This window comes from Anguilla anguilla, chromosome 4 (genome assembly GCF_013347855.1).
Source record: "Anguilla anguilla isolate fAngAng1 chromosome 4, fAngAng1.pri, whole genome shotgun sequence".
Taxonomy (NCBI): Eukaryota; Metazoa; Chordata; class Actinopteri; order Anguilliformes; family Anguillidae; genus Anguilla; species Anguilla anguilla.
Window position 1 is genome coordinate 11,514,415 of NC_049204.1, and position 20,377 is coordinate 11,534,791.

A 20,377-nucleotide genomic window follows, 5' to 3' on the forward strand; every position below is an offset into this window, starting at 1 on the left:
GTCATATAGTGCCCTGCCTCAGTAATGTCTTCTAGCTGAATGGAAGCAAATCCCAGCAGCAACTCCATATCACTGCCCATAATTATATATATATATATATATATATATATATATGTGTGTGTATATGTATATATATATAATTTTTATAATATTTATTTTTAATAGTGGTTCTTGGCTCAATCATAAAGAATTCATTTGCGGAACAAACAAGTCAATTACTTTGGATGCATTTTGAATTCCAATAAGTGAACAAAAAAAATCATTAAAAATATCTTTTCATTTTTTAGCACAATAAAACTTTTTTCTCTCTCCCTCTCTCATAGAGCACTTATTTGTCAATAAATTCCAAATCCAATTTTCGTAATCATGCTCAATCAAACCTGTGTAAAATAAGAAATGAACATTCGGCATGGACAATTAAACTTCAGCAAGCCTATTCCTGAATTGATTGGATCCAATGCGTCACACATACATGTCGGGTGTATGGACAGTCTATTTGCAGAGAGCATGGCTTTGCGGTGGAAAATGAACTGTTCGTTAAATAACTGGGCGGGGTTACAATAAAAGGGAGAATTTTGATTAGCTCAGAGAGAGATCGAGCACGCCCACAACATTGGTGATAAACAAACAGTATGCGCATGCGTACTTGGAGTTCCGAGGACTAGTCTTCCTGTGCGGAGGTGAAACGTTGCTTTATAGCTAAATTGAATACTGAAAGAAAAATACGTATTCTGTCAGCACAAGTGAGTAATATTGTGCAGTTTTACTTCGTGCATTCTTATGCAAACAGTGACTTATTTCGTATTCCTGTACTTAATGCTCTGTATAAATTGATAGCTTGCTAGCTAGCTAATCACACTAACGTTAACTGTATTTCTAGCCAACAATATTGATTGCTACATAGTGAGCTAACACTATTCTGCAGAATTAACCTAGCTATCATAAGATACCTATCGGTTATTGCTTTCAGATATTGCGAGTATATTTTACAGTCGTGGGCACATAACTTGACATGAATGTTAGTTAGCTAGTTTGATAGCTGTTTGCCTTTGGGAGTTCAGCTGAAACGGGGCCTTCTCGGCTTTTAAATTGACGTGAAGTGGAACCAATCACAGGCGAAATAGCCTCTTCAAGTTGAGGTTTTGTCCAATCAGGAGCGGCGTTACGGTAGAGCTACGACAGGGACACAGTTGTGTGTTTGGAAGGGGACAATGATGGAGAAAATTGTCTGACATGGCTAACGGTGGTTCGGTACTAGACTAGCTAGCTAACTATTGTTTACCATGTCAGATTTAGTTTTTGCTAACGGCATGTTTCTGTAAAGAGATCCAAACACGTAACATTAGTTACATAAGTTTTCCTAAGGAAATATTTAATTTTAGCTACTAAAATGAATTTTGGACCGTGTCAGTTAGACAGCCGTTGGCTAGGTAGCTTGCAATTCAGCTAGGCTAGCGATCTAGTCTAGACGAACAAGTTAGTACTGTTAGCTCGGAGTCAGAGTAGCTAAGTAGCGCATTCAGTTATTATAGAAGGACCGTGATTTATAAGATTTCGTACTTGCAACATAAATGTTTACTTATAGCGTATAGCTAGCTGTCATCTGCTGAAACAGTTTTATCGCCCAAAAATAATTATCGTTCGCCTAATAAAAAAAAAAAGCTAAATGGTAAGGTAGATCTAGCTAGCAGACGTTAGTTATCAGGCAGAGTGACATCCTAACATAACTAGCCAGCTGTGTTCTTATATATGCAGCTCTGGCTAAGTTTCTGGAAGACGTGCTGTTTTGACTTTTACCCATAAAGTTGCTTGACAGTGGTCGGATGCGCAAATATCTAGATATAGTTAGCATAAATAAGTTACAGGTATTATAGAGTTAGTCTAGCTAACGAGTGTTTCTTTATTACTAATAAGTCGGTAGTAGGTAACGTTACCTAACTGAATTCGTTTTTATAACGGACTGTCAAAAACGTACTGAATCACTGTGCTCAAACCAGCTCGGCGCGTTTAACTATAGTGACGCAAGAGTATATTGCGTTTGCCGTGCACTGAACGAACCACTATTCCAGATGCATGTTGATTAATCTCTTCATTTTCCCCCAACTGCGTCACAAAGATAAATAAAAAGCAAGTAATAGACACACACTGTTTCTATTTTTTTTGCTTTTTAAAAGTTTTTGCCCCCCCCCCCCCCCCCCCCCCCACACACTTTTGCATAACTTAACACATTTCCTCTCGACAAATACATATTTCATTATTTGTATTTCTTCCACTGTAGATCCAACAGGCTTCTGCCACTATGGCATCGGACTCAGGGTCTCAGAATCCTGGCTCTGGACTTATGACTTTCTACCCCTCAAAGGAGGAGTTCAAGAATTTTAGCAGATACATTGCCTATATGGAGTCCCAAGGAGCTCACAAAACTGGGATGGCAAAGGTAAGCAATGTGGAAGTAGATCTCTCCGCAGTTTCTCAGCCAGGTAGTAGCATTAGTAAAAGGTTTCCCCTAATGCAATGCTCTGTCTATTCCGTAAGGCCTGTCATTGATTTGAGTTTTGTCTGCAGCGCTGATGTATGAAAAAAAACAAAAAAAAACATCAGCGCTGCAGACAAAACTCAAATCAATGCCTTTTGCAGACATTTTCATTAGCATTTCCCCCCCCCCCGAAGGTTTTTTTGAGTAAATGTGTGTAATATGATTTTAACGCAGTACCAGGCACAATGCAAGAAGCGGAGGGTGGTGGTGACCCTGTGTGTTTGCGTCTGGGGTTAGGTTGTGCCTCCTAAGGACTGGAAGCCGAGGCGCACCTACGATGACATCGATGAGCTGGAGATCCCGGCCCCCATCCAGCAGGTGGTCACGGGCCAGTCGGGCCTCTTCACCCAGTACAACATCCAGAAGAAGCCCATGACCGTGCGCGAGTTTCGCAAGATCGCCAACACCGACAAGTGAGCCTTAAAACTCTGCGCCCCTGCTGCCACAAAGGGCATCATTAAAACAGAACTTCAGACACAGTCTTTAGCTCAAGGGTTTTGTCTTTTAACTTTTATTATGTGTCGTTTCCTTTGGAATCAGTTACAGAGGCGGAATGCTGCACATTCCCCGTTTCTTTGACTATTCCCAGTTTGAATGAAACGTGCTCAGTTGCGATTGCATTTTACTGCACTGCACTGCCTGTACTTGACTGTGGTGGAGGTATCGGCTGATGCAGTCTTGTTGCTAAAATTTCGTTGCTAAAATGTTGGTTTTAACTCTGCTCACGGGCACTTTTGTAACCGCTATAGATTCTGCCATCCCCGATATGTGGACTTTGAGGAGCTGGAGAGAAAGTACTGGAAGAACCTCACTTTCAATCCACCACTGTATGGGGCTGATGTGAATGGGACTCTCTACGATTCTGTGAGTCGTCCTTAAGTTGGCGTATGCTCTTATTTACACACGCATTTTCCCTGAAAGTAATTGAAATAAAAATTTTATATAAAAAAAAAAAAAGAGTCCTTTTCCCCTGCGGAAACACCTTGCAAAGCGTGCGTGTTGACCGTTTTCCCAGGATGTGACCGAGTGGAACATCGGACGCCTGAACACCATCCTGGACACGGTGGAGAGGGAGAGCGGGATCAAGATCAAAGGGGTGAACACGCCCTACCTCTACTTCGGAATGTGGAAGACCACCTTCGCCTGGCACACCGAGGACATGGACCTCTACAGCATCAACTACCTTCACTTCGGGGAGCCCAAGTCCTGGTAACATTCCGGCACTCTCTCTCTCTCTCTCGCCCCCGGACTGTGGTTTTTACGCTCCACCATTTGGTGGAGCTGTTGTGTCATTGTTCAGTGGTTCTGATTTGAATCAAAGGTGTCCTCGGCCTGAGCGAATCGCAGCGTACTTAATTTGCTTTTGCGATTCGCTTATGCCCCGCACAGGTATTGTGTTCCTCCAGAACATGGGAAACGCTTGGAACGCCTGGCCAAAGGTACGAGACAGGAGCTGCCCTTGATATATTAATGTTTAGATACTGTTTGTGTTGTTTAATTAGCAATTTGCAATGGACCAGTATTCATAAAGAAGTTTTCCAGAGTTGGGCAACAATCTGTATTGGAGTATTCCCTGATTGTTAACTTTTAAGTTAAACTATTATTTTTAATACTATTGTGTATCATGATTATAGATCAGTCAGTAAAGTTTGATTATAAGGCAATGATTATAGGTTATTGTATTGATTCTAAAATTAAATGAAAGTTAAGACTTTTTTGTTTACTAGCAAGATTCACATTTAAGTTTTGTAAGTTGAGGTAGGGCTTGCATAAGATAAGGCTGTTCAAAATGTAGATTTGTCTTTTGCGGCTCCAGTCTGGTGGCCCTGGAGAGGGGGTCAAAGTTACCGGTCCCTGGGCACCTTAATTTGATTTTGGCAATAATAACCTTTCAGGGTTTTTCCCTGGAAGTGCCCAGAGCTGTGAAGCCTTCCTCAGACACAAGATGACTTTAATCTCCCCGTCCATCCTGAAGAAGTACGGCATTCCGTTTGAAAAGGTACCAGGCGTCTGTGCAAGTTGTTCAGTGTTCAAGGAAAAATTAGTTCATTGGTCAAATTTACTTAACTCTCATCCTTTGAATTACCTCAGTTGTATTTTTTGCCGTTATTATTATTATTTTTATTTTTTTATTGTTGTTGTTATTATTATTATTATTTGTACTGGACACTCTACCATGGAGATAGGATATGAAATACCACAGAATTTCATCTAAGCCAGTGGGAGTATCAGCGATGCCCCATCTGCCGCAAGCGAACGCAGTGTGTACGGTGGACAGAGATGGACTCATTAACATGTCGGCCACGCTTCAGATCACTCAGGAAGCTGGCCAGTTCATCGTGACATTCCCGTACGCCTACCACGCTGGCTTCAACCACGGCTTCAACTGCGCGGAGTCCACCAACTTCGCCACCCAGCGCTGGATCGAGTACGGGAAGCAAGCCACCCTGGTAAGGACCGCCTTAGTCAGGGGTTCGAGAGCCAGCCGTACGCGGGCCCGAGCAGGAAGCGGGAGCGTCACGGCGGCGCTCACCCGTGTTCCGCTTCCCCCCCTCCCCGCCTCCCCTCCTCCCCCCCGCCTTAGTGCACCTGCAGGAAGGACATGGTGAAGATCTCCATGGACGTGTTCGTGCGCAAGTTCCAGCCCGACCGCTACAAGCAGTGGAAGGCGGGGAAGGACAACGCGCCCATCGACCACTCCAAGCCCACGCCCGAGGCGGCCGAGTTCCTGAAGGAGGAGGAGGAGGAGGGGCAGCCGGGCTCCGAGGGGGAGCCCAACGGGAAGGAGGGAGGCGCGCTCAGCCCCGCCGCTGAGGGAGAGAACAGGTCTGTCTGCGCGCCAAGCACAAACGCTTCAAATAATTATTCCTCCGGCGCAAATGGTGACGTCATCCCTTAGCCGCCCCCCCACCACCCCCCATGGTGAAATGAGCTTCCCGTCGCACTCAGGCTACAGCATGGCTCCCCTGACCCCGTTTAGCTAGCCTTTTGGGATTATAATGTTTTTGATGAATGCACGTGTAAATGTTGACTGCAATAGTATCTATTTTTGTTTACAGTGCTAATTGGTAGCTTGTTAGCCTATTCTAAATGAGCTCTCCTGTGCCTTCTTGGTGATATTGCACTTTTGTATTCTTGAGGCTAACACTGATATCTCTTTGGATAAGTGCTTCTGCTGAGTGATTGTAATGAAACCTAATGGCATGGTAATGGAGTCTGATAGAAATACCATGCATTTGCAGTGAATAGGGCCGTTGATTTTTTTTTTTTTCTCTCACAATTAGTGTTGTAGAGGCTTGTCATCATACAGGGTAAAAATCTGAAAAAATTCTTACTGTGAAACATTCATGTCACTGTATCCAAAGACAAATGATGAGGATTTGAGATCTGATTAATTCAGTCATTGCAAGGAAGTACGATATATAAAACTGAAATGGATCCTCTAGGTTTATTTTTCTTTAAAATGTGTCTGTCCACTGCTTCAGCCCTTCCAAACAGAGGATTGGAGCAAAGAGGCCCCGGGCTTGTCTGGATGCTCCAGAGGAGGTGGCCCCCAAGAAGGAGGAGGAGAGCAAAGAGGAGGAGGAGGAGGAGGATGAGGTGGAGGAGAAGAAGGCCAGGCTGACCCAACCAGAGCAGGGCAGTGGGGGACCGGGCCCGGCGGACGCAGGTACCCTTCCTCACTGTTTATCCCTCCAGTGCTGCCGCTCTGCAGCGTTAGCTTCTCCGTCTAATTGCATCGCATTCGTAGTTCTCATCCAGCTCATGTTGAGGTCTGACCACAGTAACGTGTGTCTCAGGAATACCTTTCAGATGCTGCTTACATGGTCCTGCTGACATGTGAGGATTTTACAGCAGTCATTTGGAAGACTGATTTTGTGCAAAATGGATGTTTCTCATAAAATTGTCCGTAACATGCTGGAATTCTGCTGTTTTCAAAGGGTTAGTGTTTCATAGTTGTTTGAAAGGTGTTTTGAAATGGGCCGTGTCAACTAGAGACGTGCGGTGATCAGTGGAGTGTAAATCAACAGGGTTAGCAGATGTGTACGTACGCAGCGTAATTGTAATTAGCGCCTTGTCTCCTGCTCCAGATGCCTCCCAGGCACCGGAGGCAAAGCAGGAGAACGCGGGGGAGGGGCAGGCTCACCTGGATGAGGACGACGACGGCCCCGCGGGCCGAGGCGACGGCGACGGCAAGGGAGAGGGAGAGGGACACGCCCGGCCCCCCGGGTCCGGCGAGCCCCCTCCCCCTCCCCCTCGGCCGGCCCCCAGCCCCAGCCCCAGCCCCGCCCACGTGCTGTTCCAGAGAACGCTGAGCCCCGCCGAGGCCTTGCACGTCCACAGCTACGCCAAGGGGGACTACTGCGAGGCCGAGGCCCCGCCCAAGGAGGAGGGCGGGGCCGAAGCCCAGGCGGCGCCGCGGAACAACGGCAAGGTCAGGTTCTGGGGCGGAGGTGAACCGTCTCCGTTTTTGGTTGTCATGCCAACTTCTGGCCTTAATTACTTGATTGGCTCTAACATTTGCGCCATCTGACATTTCAGCTGCATTTGTTGATAATTATATGAATGACAGCCGAAGACTGTTTTTGAGTGACTACATGACATTCAGAGATCTCATTGAGCTGCTAATTAGTAGTCAGGTGTGTCAAATTAGGGTTAAAATGAAAAACCTACAGGTTGGTAGATCTCCAGGAACTGGGTTGGTTACCACTGGTCTAATGTTGTATCATGATGCCAGCACACTGAATCACTTTTACTCGCCAGCAGGGGGCAGGAGACGACAGTAAAAGTGGGAACCTGAAGGGTGAGCTCGCCAAGCTGCCTCGGCATCACCCCTTGATAAAGGACTGCTTCAGTGACGAGGGTGAGATTCGCTCGCTTTCTGAACCTTTCGAACGCCGTTGATTCGAAAACTTGAGATCCTGGATTCACTTGCATTCATACGATGCTCGTTCATAAATTTCAGCGATTCCTGGATTCACTCCACAAGGGAGGAGAGGTTTGCTACGTTGGCCATGCGTGTCTGACGCTCTGGCTGTCCCGCGAATGATAGCCATATCTTGCCTAAAATCAGTCAAGAACAGTTTCAGGTTAAGAATTTGCATTTATGGTCATTTTTTTAAATCAAATTACATATTCATGTATGTATAGGTTGCCTGCAGAAGCGGTAAGCATTGTCCTTTTCCCAGAGTCTGAAGAAGTTTTATGAGGTTGTTGAGCCACCCTGCAAAGAACAAGGAAGTGTAGATTAGTCCAAGGGTCAGAAAGTAAAATTCCTGACACGTTTTCTCTACCCAGAAGCTCCAACTGATTTCCCCTGCTAGTTCTACCTCCTGGCTTAGGAATTGTGCAAATTGGCAAATCCGGGTGATTGGAACCAAACATTGTAGAGTACTTTTACTCTGTGAACCTGGATTTTCCACCTCTGGTCAGGACGGTATTGGGATATTGAATTTCCTGGCCATACCGCAGGGATACTGCAGCTCGGTATATATACGAAGAATAGCTTATTTTAAACATACACACGAACAGCGTGGCAACATTCAGTTCAGTTAATTTTTGTTTGTAATGGTCTTTTTACTGTGACACTGTCACAAAGATGCTTTACAGAAAACAGATATGGGGAACCACACAAAATCCAGCAAGTGGGGGGGGGTGGGGGGACTCAGAAGAAGAAATGCTCAAACAGAAGAAAAAATCAGTTTTTGTTGGCAAGAGGAATTCCCTGGTGGGAAGAAATCGCTGGAGGACCCCAGACATAGAGGGGAAGTGAGCCTAGTTATAATAGTTAGGTAACTGAGACTGAAGGTTTCAGGTTCGACACTCGGGTGGGACACTGCCATTGTCGCCTTGAGCAAGGAACTTAATCTGTGTTGCTTCACTGTATATACAGCTGTAAAAAAAAAAGAAAAAAAAAAAGGCTGTTGTTCTGGATAAGGGCATATGCTAAATGCCTGTAAAGCAATGTAATGTGATTGGACGCCCATCCTCTGCTGCCTATCCCAGTGTCAGTAGTTATGGTAATCTGAATGGTAATGGAGAGCTAATGGGGAATCTACAGGAGCAAACGGACAGAGTATTATTGACAGTGTGCATTAGCTTTTAAAATGGAGAATGTACGTTAATATGCAGATGAGGAAAGGTGATGCGATGCGTCCGGGGCCTCCAGGCTGCTACGCCGGCGTGGCCTTGAACCAGGAGAGCCTGCGCTAGAATGTTCTGTGAATTCTGAAGGGCGTGAGAAATGGGCAGAAGCCCCAAAGGAAGACAATGGGGAAGGCAGATGATACCGCGACTGGGTAATTGCGGTGCTAAGTGTTACACGCGAGGCCTGTAATGTGGCCCCGACCACAGAAGAGCAAGCCGCCGCGGTGACATGCAGTGACAGGACCGCGGCACAGTCAGCTCAGCTCAGCTTACCAAACAGCTCTTTTGGCTCTGATCCGCCCTCTCCACCCGTCACTGACTATCTGAGTGACTTGAAGGTTAGGTTACCCAGCCTACGCTTGAAAACAGAATGTGTCTGCGGTCCAGACGTGAAAAGGGAGATTATTCCGTAAGACAGGAGCTCTGCAGGAGAAGGCTCATCCTCCCATTTTAACTTTAGTTGTTCTTGGAACTTTCAGATAGACAGTATGTTGTAACTTAAGTAATTGTGGTGGAAGTAAGTGGTCCACGAAGATATTCTGGAACAAGACTGCTTTAAAGTGGAGATACTCAAATCTGACCCTCGTGGTACTGTTGGTTTTCATTCTTCCCCTGTAATCAGGACAGGTTTGAACCTGGGACACAAGTTGAGTTAAATGGCCAATCGCTGGCCAGTCACTGACATTAATGAATTTAAATCTATCTGGCAGATACCAGTAGTACTACTGGCCTCAAGGGCCAGATTAGAGTATCCTTGATTTGAAGCCTTGAAAGTTATGACAAGAACCTTCAAGTCACTTCAAAATTTAACAGGCTGGCAGTGAAAAGATACGAGCACCGATCTGATATGTTTACATTTCTTGGCTCTTGTAAGAACACTAGCAGTTGCATTCTGAACCAGTTTGAAATGTCAAATTAGTGGAACCAGTTTTTTTGTTATCATGCAGGGACGCTCCAAGACTGTGTAGTATGTTCGATAAGGCAGTTGTGGACCCTTGGCAGACTGATCACACACATAGAGAGTTGTCCTGCTTTTATGTTGTTTCAGGTGTCCTATCTACAGCTGAGCTGAGAGTTATCTTTATTCACTAAATCACATCTGCCAGTACTCATGAAGGAAAGCTGATTGATTACCTGAGAGCACATGCTTATGTGGGGATTTCTTCTTAACCATTTGAAGAGTAGATTTTTGGAATGTTTGGAAGTCAGTGTTCTAGAACTCCATTGCTTTCAATTACCAGTATCAATTGTTCCATCAGCATTAGAATGTTCAGTTAAGAACATTCTAATCACACATTTGTGATCTTACACCTCAACGGTTTAAAAGGATTTGGTGAGGTTACGGAAGCTGTGCGCTGTAAATCTCTCCAGCCGAACTGCTATTCGGGTGTCTCACGGTCACGGGCCTCCACCTTCCTCCACCCTCGCTGTCCCCCAGAGCTCCCGGAGCAGGCGGCCGCAGAGGAGGAGGGGCTGGAGGGAGAGGCCTGGGTGAAGCCCCTCACCCACCTCTGGCAGAACAGACCTCACGACCTGGAGAAAGAGAAGGAGTACAACCGCAGGATGGGTCTGCAGGCGCCCTACTGCGCCGTCTGCGTGCTGTTCCAGACCTACCAGCGGGTCAGCGTTCACGCTCCGCCTTGCCTTACGTCGCATGCTTTCGGTCAGAAGGATGTTTTAGCGGGGGAATGCTACAGTAGCGCTCTTGTGCTGGGCGTCCACTTGGCCCTGTTCTGGCACAGCTGCTGTAGTAGTTTAGGAGATATTTCATGTGTGGTTTTAGTCTGAGTCCAGTGACAGTAATACGTAATGTGTGGAGTGATGGTAATATGTAATGTATGTATTTTTAGTCTTGAGTACAGTCACTGTAATACGTAATGTACGTATTTTTAGTCCTGAGTACAGTCACTGTAATGTGTAATGTGTGTGGCTTTAGTCATGAGTACCGTCACTGTAATATGTAATGTGTGTGGGTTTTGGTCTTTGTGCAGTGATGGTAATGTGTAATATGTAATTTTAGTCCGAGTGCACTGACAGTGCCCAGAGTCCTGTAGACCCCACTGGAGGTCAGCTGAGGACCAAGCCTCTGATCCCGGAGATGTGCTTCACCGCCACAGAGGACAACTCCGAGGTGCACTTCTCTGCCCCCTACCTGGAAGATGACGGAACCAGCCTGCTGATCAGCTGTTCACAGTGCAGTGTGCGGGTGCATACCAGTGAGTACTGTCCTTCTGCTGCTGGACCACCACTCAGTAATTTTGTGCACAAGTCAGACCCAGAACTGGGCTGTGGCAATGCAGTGCCACTCTTCTCTCAGTGCTGGTTATATCACTGCGTTATGGAGCTTTCAAAAACCCCTAAACCTGCAAGGGGAAGTTAAGCCAACTGTTTTGCAAGTGTCGCCACATTATAAATAGTAAGTGGAAATGAACCAGGATCTAGTTTTCAGCAACAGCAGTGCAAACATCCGTACATTTGTTCTTGTGTAATTTTCAGAAACAGTGCCAGGCTGTGTAATGTTTGTATTAGATTAGAACTATATTGATCATTCCTGTGGAGAGTTTTCATTGGCCTCACTAAAATATCAAAACAACGATAAGGTATTTTAACTGCACATGACGGGAAATCCTAAAACCATCCTTGTTCCAGGATGTAAAATATGAGTGGCAAGTAAACAGAGGAATATTGGAGGCATGTCATGTTTAAAAAGTAATTGGGTGTCTGAGGTAACGCTGGGTTCACTTGATAAACTTGCCCTACGCGCAGACTGCTTCTTAAAGATGTTCTTTCTGGCCCTGGGCGTTTGGAGGCAGCCACGTCACGGAAGGCCTCACAACCCGGGAAAGGGCACACGAGAGAACTCCAAAACTGATATCTGCCATCCAACGAACGGAAATGCTGTGAACGCCCAGTCGTTCCTTTGCTGCCTTTTTTGCGATTTGCGGCAGCTGTGCTCACAGTTCAGGACGGCTTGTTTCGACGCGCTGGTCTTCGCGTCGCGACGTCGCGGAGGAGCGTTCGCCCACCGGACTTTTCTGGAACCCTCTGTGTGCGCTGCATGTTGATTAAGGGGCGAATGCAGACCTGCGCTCAAGTTCGTATTCCACGCAAGTCTCTCACTCTTTCACAGGTGAGGTGCACGGAAAATGCACTTAAGCACAGGCCTGGATTCGGTCTGTGTAATCTCCAGATTTTTTAAAAAGAGGTGGCCATTGACTGGCCTTTCTTTTGAAGATACTGTCTATGCTCTCAGCTAAGGTTAGCGTCTGATCCCGGCTACGCCTTTTGGACAGGGAGCCAACACAGCCGCTGTCCGCGGCGGTCAGGTCAAGTCAAGTCATTCAAATTTATATAGCACTTTTTCTGACCGAGTCGGCACAAAGTGCTTAACAGACATCGACATGTACACGCAGGTAGAGGAACACCCGTGTGTACATACGAGTACAGCAAAGGTAAGGTTTTGTTTGCTTTGTCCTCAGGCTGTTACGGTGTGGCCCCAGAGAGGGTGTCCGAGGACTGGATGTGCGCTCGCTGCAAGGCCAACGCCGTGACTGAGGTCATTCTCACCTGCCCTCCGTACACACCTGTTTCACAATATATTTTCCGCTTAACATGCACCACGTGGCCAAAGGTATGTGGACACCTGACATCCAACATTTCATCCAAGATTACGGACGTTAATATGGAGTTGGCCCACCTCCACTCTTCTGTGAAGGCTTTACACTGGATGTCGGAGCATTGCTGCAGGGATTTGCTTCCATTCAGCCAGAAGAGCATTATTGAGGTCTGGCACTAATTGAGCGATTAGGCCTGGTGTGCAGTTGACTTACCATTTGATCCCAAAGGTGTTGGATGGGGTAGAGGTCAAGGCTTTGTGCAGGCCAGTCAAGTTCTTCCATACCGATCTCAACATAACCATTTCTGTATGGACCTCACTGTGTGCCCGGGGACGTTGTCATGCCGAAACAGAAAAGGGCCTTCCCTAAACTGTTTCCACACAGTTGGAAGCACAGAATCGTCTAAAATGACATTGCATTAAGATTTTCCTCCACCAGAACTAAGGGGCCTCACCCACACCATGAAAAACAGCCCCAGACCCAGACCAAGGGGTGTCCAGATACTTTTGGTCATATAGTGTCTGTGACTTTCACAAGAACTGTCTTGTGTTGACGCCTTTCATAGCCTTTTATTTCTTAATAGTTTTGTGACGTTAAAATGATTTGGAGTCATTAGCATTACTGTGAGATGACACCATTATAGAAAGGGCAAACTTGATTCACTGGATGCAAGTGGTCCCCCCCTAGCACATAAAAGTTATTGGCCTTTAAAAAAAAAATAATAATAATTTTTGCAGTTGCATAACGCCTACATTGATGCTGTACACCCCCTAGGCAGTCACACTCTTATTTCTCTAATGGGTAACGGTTTGTCTTTTTGTTTTCAGAACTGCTGTTTGTGTACTCTGAGGGGAGGGGCCCTGCACCGAGCCAACAATGACAAGTGAGTGGCAGCAGGTCCTTCCGGCGAGCTCCGAGCGCGCCGTCCACGCTGAGTAGTCGCCCCGACGCGGCAGAATGACGGGCGCTTTCAAAGGAGGAGGCGCGGGGCGACCGAATGTTCACTCGATAAAGCCGTCGCCAGCCTGTTCGAAGCCGGCCTCAGCGCTGGGTCGCTAATCCGTTAGCGGGTCCGCTTCCGAGGTCTCGAGGGGAATCGACCCTCTGTCGCCCCGCTGAGCGGTGTCCGGGGCTGGTTTTGGCGAAAGCTTGGTCGACCCATGCGGCGGCGCTGCTGCTGACCCCGCCCTTTTCGAGCGGGGGTTTTTTTTGCGGTCCCGTTGACCGGGTTGTCGGGGCTGACTTAGCGCTTCCGTGTCTCGCAGGTGGGTCCACGTCCTGTGCGCCGTGGCGGTGCTGGAAGCGCGCTTCGTGAACATCGCGGAGCGCAGTCCGGTGGACCTCAGCGGGATCCCCTTACAGAGGTTTAAACTGGTGAGGAGTTTTTTTTCCCCTCCTCTCTTCCCCCGATGAGACCTACAGGGGACACGAAGGCCCATCCTAACAGGACATTACCTCATTAATGTACATGACCTCAGTCTGTCACGGTTTCGGGTATCACAATGGCCCTTTTGTTATTTATGCTTGTTCTGCTTTTTCCGTAGTTTTAAATCCCCCCCCCCCCACAGATATTCACTTGCAGAAGCATAGATGGTGTAAAAAACCGCATGTTAGGAGTTTGTGTTGCTCATGCTGTTATGTGCTTTTCGTAAATGTCTGTGTACTTCTAGCATCAAAGGTTCATGCTAACGTTCCTGGTTATACTTACGTGGCAATGAAATGCCTTTATTTTGTGTGATTTCGTAAGGGTACAGACTTATGAAATCATACTCGTACATGCAACTGCTGCTTGAATTTCACTCCTTGTGGTAATGTAAAAAAAGCTCTAAATTATTAATCACTTACAGCAATTTGCTGGAGAGTTAAGGAATTATTTGTGTTTTTAGACCCCTTATATGATTGGTCTGTATATAAAAACATATATATTTATATGCATGTACACCCCTAATGATAAATGGGTGAAAAGTGTATTAATGGTGTGTTGTACCAGGATTTGAACAGCTTCGCATCTAGACCTATCTGAGTCTGTTGGGAGTGCTAAAACAGTGGCTAGCAGATGGCAAAAAGCAAAGCGTATAAGATTAATAATTGATTGAGATGCGTGACTCAGGATTCTGATTGCTGCACTTCTTAAGAATTTTCAGAATTCTTGACTGATCGCTCGTCATTTTAAATTTTCAGTCGATCGTTTCTGAATGGTGTCTGTGTAACTTCAGATTTCAAGCTCAGTCCATGCCTCCCAAGACCAAATGCCAATTAGAAATAGTAAATAGGAAATGTGATAATGGTATCAAAAGAGTTTAAGATAGCGTGAATGTGATTGCCATATACCTGCAACAAGGGTCTATATATGGTATCTTAATACATTTAATATACACCATCAATCCTGCTACGTCAGTAATCATATTTACTTATTGTACGAATGCAAAAATATAACACCCCACATACACATTTCAGCCAAAGTGTAGCCTGTGTGTCATACACTGTCTCATATGCTCATATCACTGAAAGTGATGCCACTTTATTAAACTCTTTGTGAAAGGCAGTAATAAGCTTATTTTCAGCATAATACATTGTAATACACAATACACTTTAGGCAGTTTTAACCAACTAATTGTGATTTGTATTGGTAGATCTCTGTAGTACTCTGGCTGCCAGACCACTTGTGAACACTGTGCTTTGTGGTTTGGCAAAGTACGTCAATGCATTTATGTATATATGAAAAGACTTCCATGTGTATGCGTAATGCCTATATCGGGTAACATCACCAAGATGGAGTTCCAGGCAGTAAAAAAAAAAAAAAAGAAGACCAAAAAATTTGCCTACAGAAATAACAGACTTTTTCCACTCAGGGCATAGAAGCTTAAATGGCATTGAACGATGAAGCTATCCGAGCGTCCTGTCTCATTTACATGTCCAGGCGATGAATTTCCGACCATTTGTCTGTCACTGTGCTTCCATAACTATTGTATCTTTCCGCACTACACCCCCCCCCCCCCCCCGCCCCCCCAGACCCCAAAGAACCTCCCCTGTGTCCGGCTTCATTTCCTCAATTCACTCCCCTGTCCAAGCCCGACAACACATTGCGTCTACAAGCAATTGTGTGCTGTGTGGAATATCACGCCAATGAAAGCGCGAGGCTTTGTAGCTATGGCTGAAGGGCTGAAAGGAAGCGGCTGGCTCTCCTGTGCTTTACAGTGTCCTGTTTCCTGTCTGGTAGTCTAACCCTCCAGCCCCGGGTCTTACCCAACAGAAATGCTACTACTGTAAGAAGCGGACGAAGAAGACGTCCGGCTGCTGCGTGCAGTGCTCCCACGGCCGCTGCCCGACGGCGTACCACCCCACCTGCGCCCAGGCCGCCGGCGTCCTCATGCACCCCGACGACTGGCCCTTCGTCGTCTACGTGACCTGCTGCCGGCACAAGGGCCCTATCCACACTGAGGTGCGGTGCGAGAGTTCCGCCGCTGTTGAAAAAAACGCGTTCGGCTGACCGCTCTTCCGGACGGAGGAAGCGCATCGCCTAGAGAGATGCGCGCTTTCGTGAACCTGCGATATTCGCCTTTGCCATTGTGATTCGTTCTGTGAGGGGGCGGGCGAAGCGGGCTGGGAGAAATGACTCGCTGTCCCTCGCCTCTTTCCTCAGCGCAACAAGGCCGCCATGCGGGAGCTGGCCGTGGGCCAGAGGGTGATCTGCAAGCACAAGAATGGCCGCTATTATCAGTGCGAGGTGGTGCAGCTGACCAAAGAGACCTTCTACGAGGTCAACTTTGACGACGGCTCGTTCAGCGACAACCTCTTCCCTGAGGACATCGTGGTGTGTGGAGCGGAGGACCCCCCGTCACTGTGTTGTTTTGCGTGTATGCTCCATGGCCGTTTGTATGGCATGGATGGCGATTACAGAGCTGATTTTCTCTTATAGAATCGGGACTGTGCACAGTTGGGGCCCCCTCCACACGGTGAGGTTGTGCAAGTCCGCTGGACAGATGGCCTGGTCTATGGAGCCAAGTTTGTGGCAGCTCACATCATCCAGATGTATCAGGTAAGAGGTGGAGTTTTGAAATCCTCTTTAAGCAGACGCATGGGGCAACAATTCCTCTATAAAGCAATGGCTTTAGTGTTCAGTTTGTCATTTTACAGTATATATATATATACATATATATACATATACTGTAAGGTATATTTCCTTGCAAGGAGCCCTTCCTCCTAAAGATGTTCACCTCATAAATCAACCTTGCTCTGTTTAACATGCTCAGTGTCTTATGTTAGGTATTTGTGCCTCGCTATCATTTAGGTCGAGTTTGAAGATGGGTCACAGCTAACGGCCAAGAGGGATGACGTCTACACTCTGGAGGAGGAGCTGCCAAAGAGAGTGAAGACACGGCTGGTGAGCACCCACTGAACAGGTTTAATTTAGCTATGCACTGCAGTACAGAATCAGTGGCCGTATGCCAGTGTACATTACCCAAGGGATAGCTTCATGTGTCAGGTTCAGTATTTGAGCCTCACATACTTTGCACTCAAATGTGCTTCTGGCATATCACAATCTTCTGTGGGCGCGTGCACTGAATACACTGAAACAACCTCTAATGTTTGTCATATCAGAGCTACGTCCAGGTTGAAAAGATCAAAAAATCACTTGAGTCAATGTGAATGAAAGTCCTCCGATTCTTAAAAAAAAAATTTTTAAATACAATAAAATAAAATTCAACATTCACTTCAGGGACTTTGTTTCAGTATTACTATTTTTCTGTGCTGTCGCCATCGGGACAATATTTTTTAGCTAGATAGCGAGCTTGCAGAAAGCTATTTGGTAGCTATAATATAAATATATAACAAGTGCTTAGCAAGCTAAATAACTTATTCTGCTAGCTAATTATTTTGCATAAGCCATTATGCATAATGTCAGCTATTTAACTTGCCTGGCTAGGTGTATAGCAACCTTGCTCAGCAAGCTAACCGGCACTAGTGGTCCACAATAATAAATTAAAAAATTACAGATTACCCTCAAAGTTGCATTTGTGGACTGACACATAATGTTGCTGTACAGCCAAACAATGTGTCCATTTCGCTTCTGCAGCTTTCACACACTGGACATAGTTCGTATTCAGTTTTAGCTACTGTGAAGTGCTGTCCAGAATTAGTCATTCCGTTTCACAGAAAGTCTTTACTGCAGGTATACTAGTTTATTACACAAGTAATTATAACAAGTTGCTGAGAAATGATCCACACATACGTAGAAAGAGGAAGCGCAAGGGAAAGGGCATGCACAAATTGTGGTTTGGTGCTTCAAATGATATACTGTGCCAGCCAACAGTATCGAGCAGCAGAGATCTGCCACTACCAGTCAGCAACCCTGTGCTGCTAATGTTAAGTTTTCTAAGGCTTTAACGTCTTGTGAATGAAGACTGCCCAAGGGAGAGTATCGGAGTGGCGCTCCTGTGGCTCGGTGAACTGATGTCTTGATCACATGTCTAAACGCAAAACACCAAATGGAAATGTGCTGAAGGCAAGCGTGCGCTGAGTGCTGCGTGTTGAGAAGGCTGCTCTTTGCCCCAGTCTGCAGCTTCAGACATGCGCTTTGACGGGATCTTCACCGAGAAGGAAGTCATTCAGGAGTCCAAGAGGCAGCGGGTGATAAACTCGCGGTACAGGGGGGATTACATCGAGCCTGTGATCTACAGAGCCATCATGGAGTAATCAACCAAAAAAAAAAAAAATCACCCAACCCTCCAGAGACCCACCAGCACTGACGTTCAGGAAACGTACCCCTAAAACCTTAATTTATTCGAGTGCAGCTTTTTCTGGGCTGATCCTGTCTCCAGAAGTCTTTCAGTCCAGCGTATTTTTTTCAATTGTTCAACAGCATATTTGGTACACAATTGAGTAGCAGTACAGTGGCTGGCTACGGCTCGAGCTGAAAATGGGAGGTCGGCCATTGAATCCTAGTTTTTATAGTTTTGTGGGGAATTTTGCCATACGCAACAGGTTTTTCTGTTAAGGGATCAGAGCTACGAGAATATTTCAGATCCCAGTTTCGGAAAATGTCACCTGTTGGGTTTATTTATTTATTTTCCACAGCATTGGGGTGCTTCTTTTGCCAGCATTTGGCAAAAAGGATATGCCATTTTATTTTAATAACTTTTAAGCTTTTAACTCTTCAGAGCTATTGCCAGTTGGCTCCATTTTTAAAGATAGTATACGTGTAGGATGTACATATTACATAGCATTACATTTCTAAGGTTTAATTCCTTATGTATTATAAGGTGCTTTGAAAGAAATAACCTTGCAATACATTCGTTCATCAATATCTTTGAACACAACTTCTAAAAGTGTAGCTCATTTGTTAACACAGGTAGCAAGTGCTTCAGAACTGATAATGCACAAAAATGTCTGTTTTTAATTCTGATGATCAGTTGATGAAAGCCTAGCCTTAAATTCCAAGGGCTTCTCATCCCGCCACTGGGTTCAGTGTTCCATTTGATCTGTATTTAAGTCCAAGAATTTGGGGGTTTTAAAGTTGCTCATGGTAGTTAAAATCTTGTTCAAGAAAGAACCTGTATATACATATATTTATATATTTGTTATCTGAATAAGTTTTATGTTTTGAAATGCATTAATTTTGAATTCGGAAGCTCTCCTCATCTGAACTGTGTGTTGGTGTGCCCCGTGCCCCATGCTCATCTTTTTAAAAATGCACTTCCAGAGAAACAGATTGATGTCTGGCAGTCTTACTGAATTATCTGTAAAAGGCCTAGTAATGCATATGAAATTAAACTTGGCTGAAGCCCATCTCTGCATACGTAGATTTAAAACGGAGGACATATTTAAAGTTGAGAAGGAACATGGGGCGAAACATAAGTGTAATGTATTTTTTGTTGGTTTTGTTTTTGCAAAAAAAAAATTTTTTGTTTATTCTATACTGTGTGTTAAATTGTATTTTAATAGAATATATGTAGTTTATTTAAAGATGTAAACTGTGTACCTATATGACTACATGTTGTGTCCTGTGTCCTTGACCATTTCCACCAAAAATGGTTGCCTGCCATTTTGAAAGCCTTCTGCTGTTTTCTTTCTGCAGTGCTCGACACCACTTAGCCAAGCATATCAGTTCATTTTATAAGCTCCATTTATTTGTTACTTGCGTCAGTAAAGGATTCAGGAAGGCGCGTTCTACACTGGTGTAATGTGTTTTTATTTCCCTTTTCAATTACATACAGTCCATGATTTCAGGCTTGCGTCACATTGCCCGTTTTTTAACGGAACGAGTATATGTTTGTATTTTACCGAATTACACCCTACCTACATGCTCTATGCTATTTAAAGGCGCTCTACACTGGATCTCCTGTTTATCATTGAAAAGGTGTCACAGACAAAACATCTACAGATGGGTCTGTTCTCATTTGCTTAAAAAAAAAAATCTATTGGGGATGGGGTAGTATGATCTCTATTTCCACCTGGCTTCACATTCAAATAGATAGGAATCCCCCCCCATGCAACAATATTTGCCTGGTGTATCGTGTTACAAAGACCGGAGAATGGGATATGTGCTGTGAGTGTGTGGCAAGAAGTATGAATATGAATGCAAATGAAAGGTATAGTTAACTTCAGTGAGCCAGTTGAGACGCAGGTAAATAATGTATGTGCGTCATGTTATATTGTTTCAGGGGGGTAACTGAGATGTGTAGGGTGGAAATTTACCAGAGCATGTGACGCTAATTAAACTTGGCAGAAACGCACGGTTTGGCGTCAAAAGATTAAAAATCTTGCAGGTCATTTTGGCCACAAAGACCTCAGTTTCCCTTTTGCAGTTTTTTTCCCTCTGCATGCTACATGTTTATTGCAATATAGGCTGGTAGTTCTGTACATTCTATGCGTTGATCATATAATCTGGCTTTTGTGTTGAGGGAAGCACGTGTTTTCCCTCCCACTGCTTTCAAGGACATTCTACACCTACTCCAGTCTGCACCCGAGGGAAGGATTGTCACATAATCGTTCTGGTTCGAATTGTACTTCTCTATTCAGGTCGTTAAGAATGAGACACTGGATCTTTTCTATTATCATTTGACGTATAGCGTGT

At 45.3% G+C, this 20,377-nt stretch overlaps 1 protein-coding gene across 1 annotated transcript; it reads left to right on the forward strand.

The window, feature by feature from the left end:
- The first annotated feature begins 603 nt into the window (after positions 1 to 603).
- Positions 604 to 19,473, forward strand: kdm4aa (lysine (K)-specific demethylase 4A, genome duplicate a). The gene is made up of 22 exons (XM_035414180.1): positions 604 to 743; positions 2,279 to 2,437; positions 2,774 to 2,949; positions 3,286 to 3,400; positions 3,552 to 3,745; positions 3,926 to 3,975; positions 4,432 to 4,535; positions 4,849 to 4,986; positions 5,121 to 5,362; positions 6,022 to 6,206; positions 6,628 to 6,971; positions 7,301 to 7,400; positions 10,122 to 10,303; positions 10,704 to 10,899; positions 12,163 to 12,239; positions 13,128 to 13,183; positions 13,566 to 13,674; positions 15,554 to 15,742; positions 15,944 to 16,114; positions 16,220 to 16,339; positions 16,592 to 16,684; positions 17,857 to 19,473. Exons 2-22 carry the CDS (start codon positions 2,300 to 2,302, stop codon positions 17,995 to 17,997), a joined length of 3,120 nt encoding a protein of 1,039 aa, XP_035270071.1. The 5' UTR covers positions 604 to 743; positions 2,279 to 2,299; the 3' UTR covers positions 17,998 to 19,473.
- Positions 19,474 to 20,377: the final 904 nt, after the last annotated feature.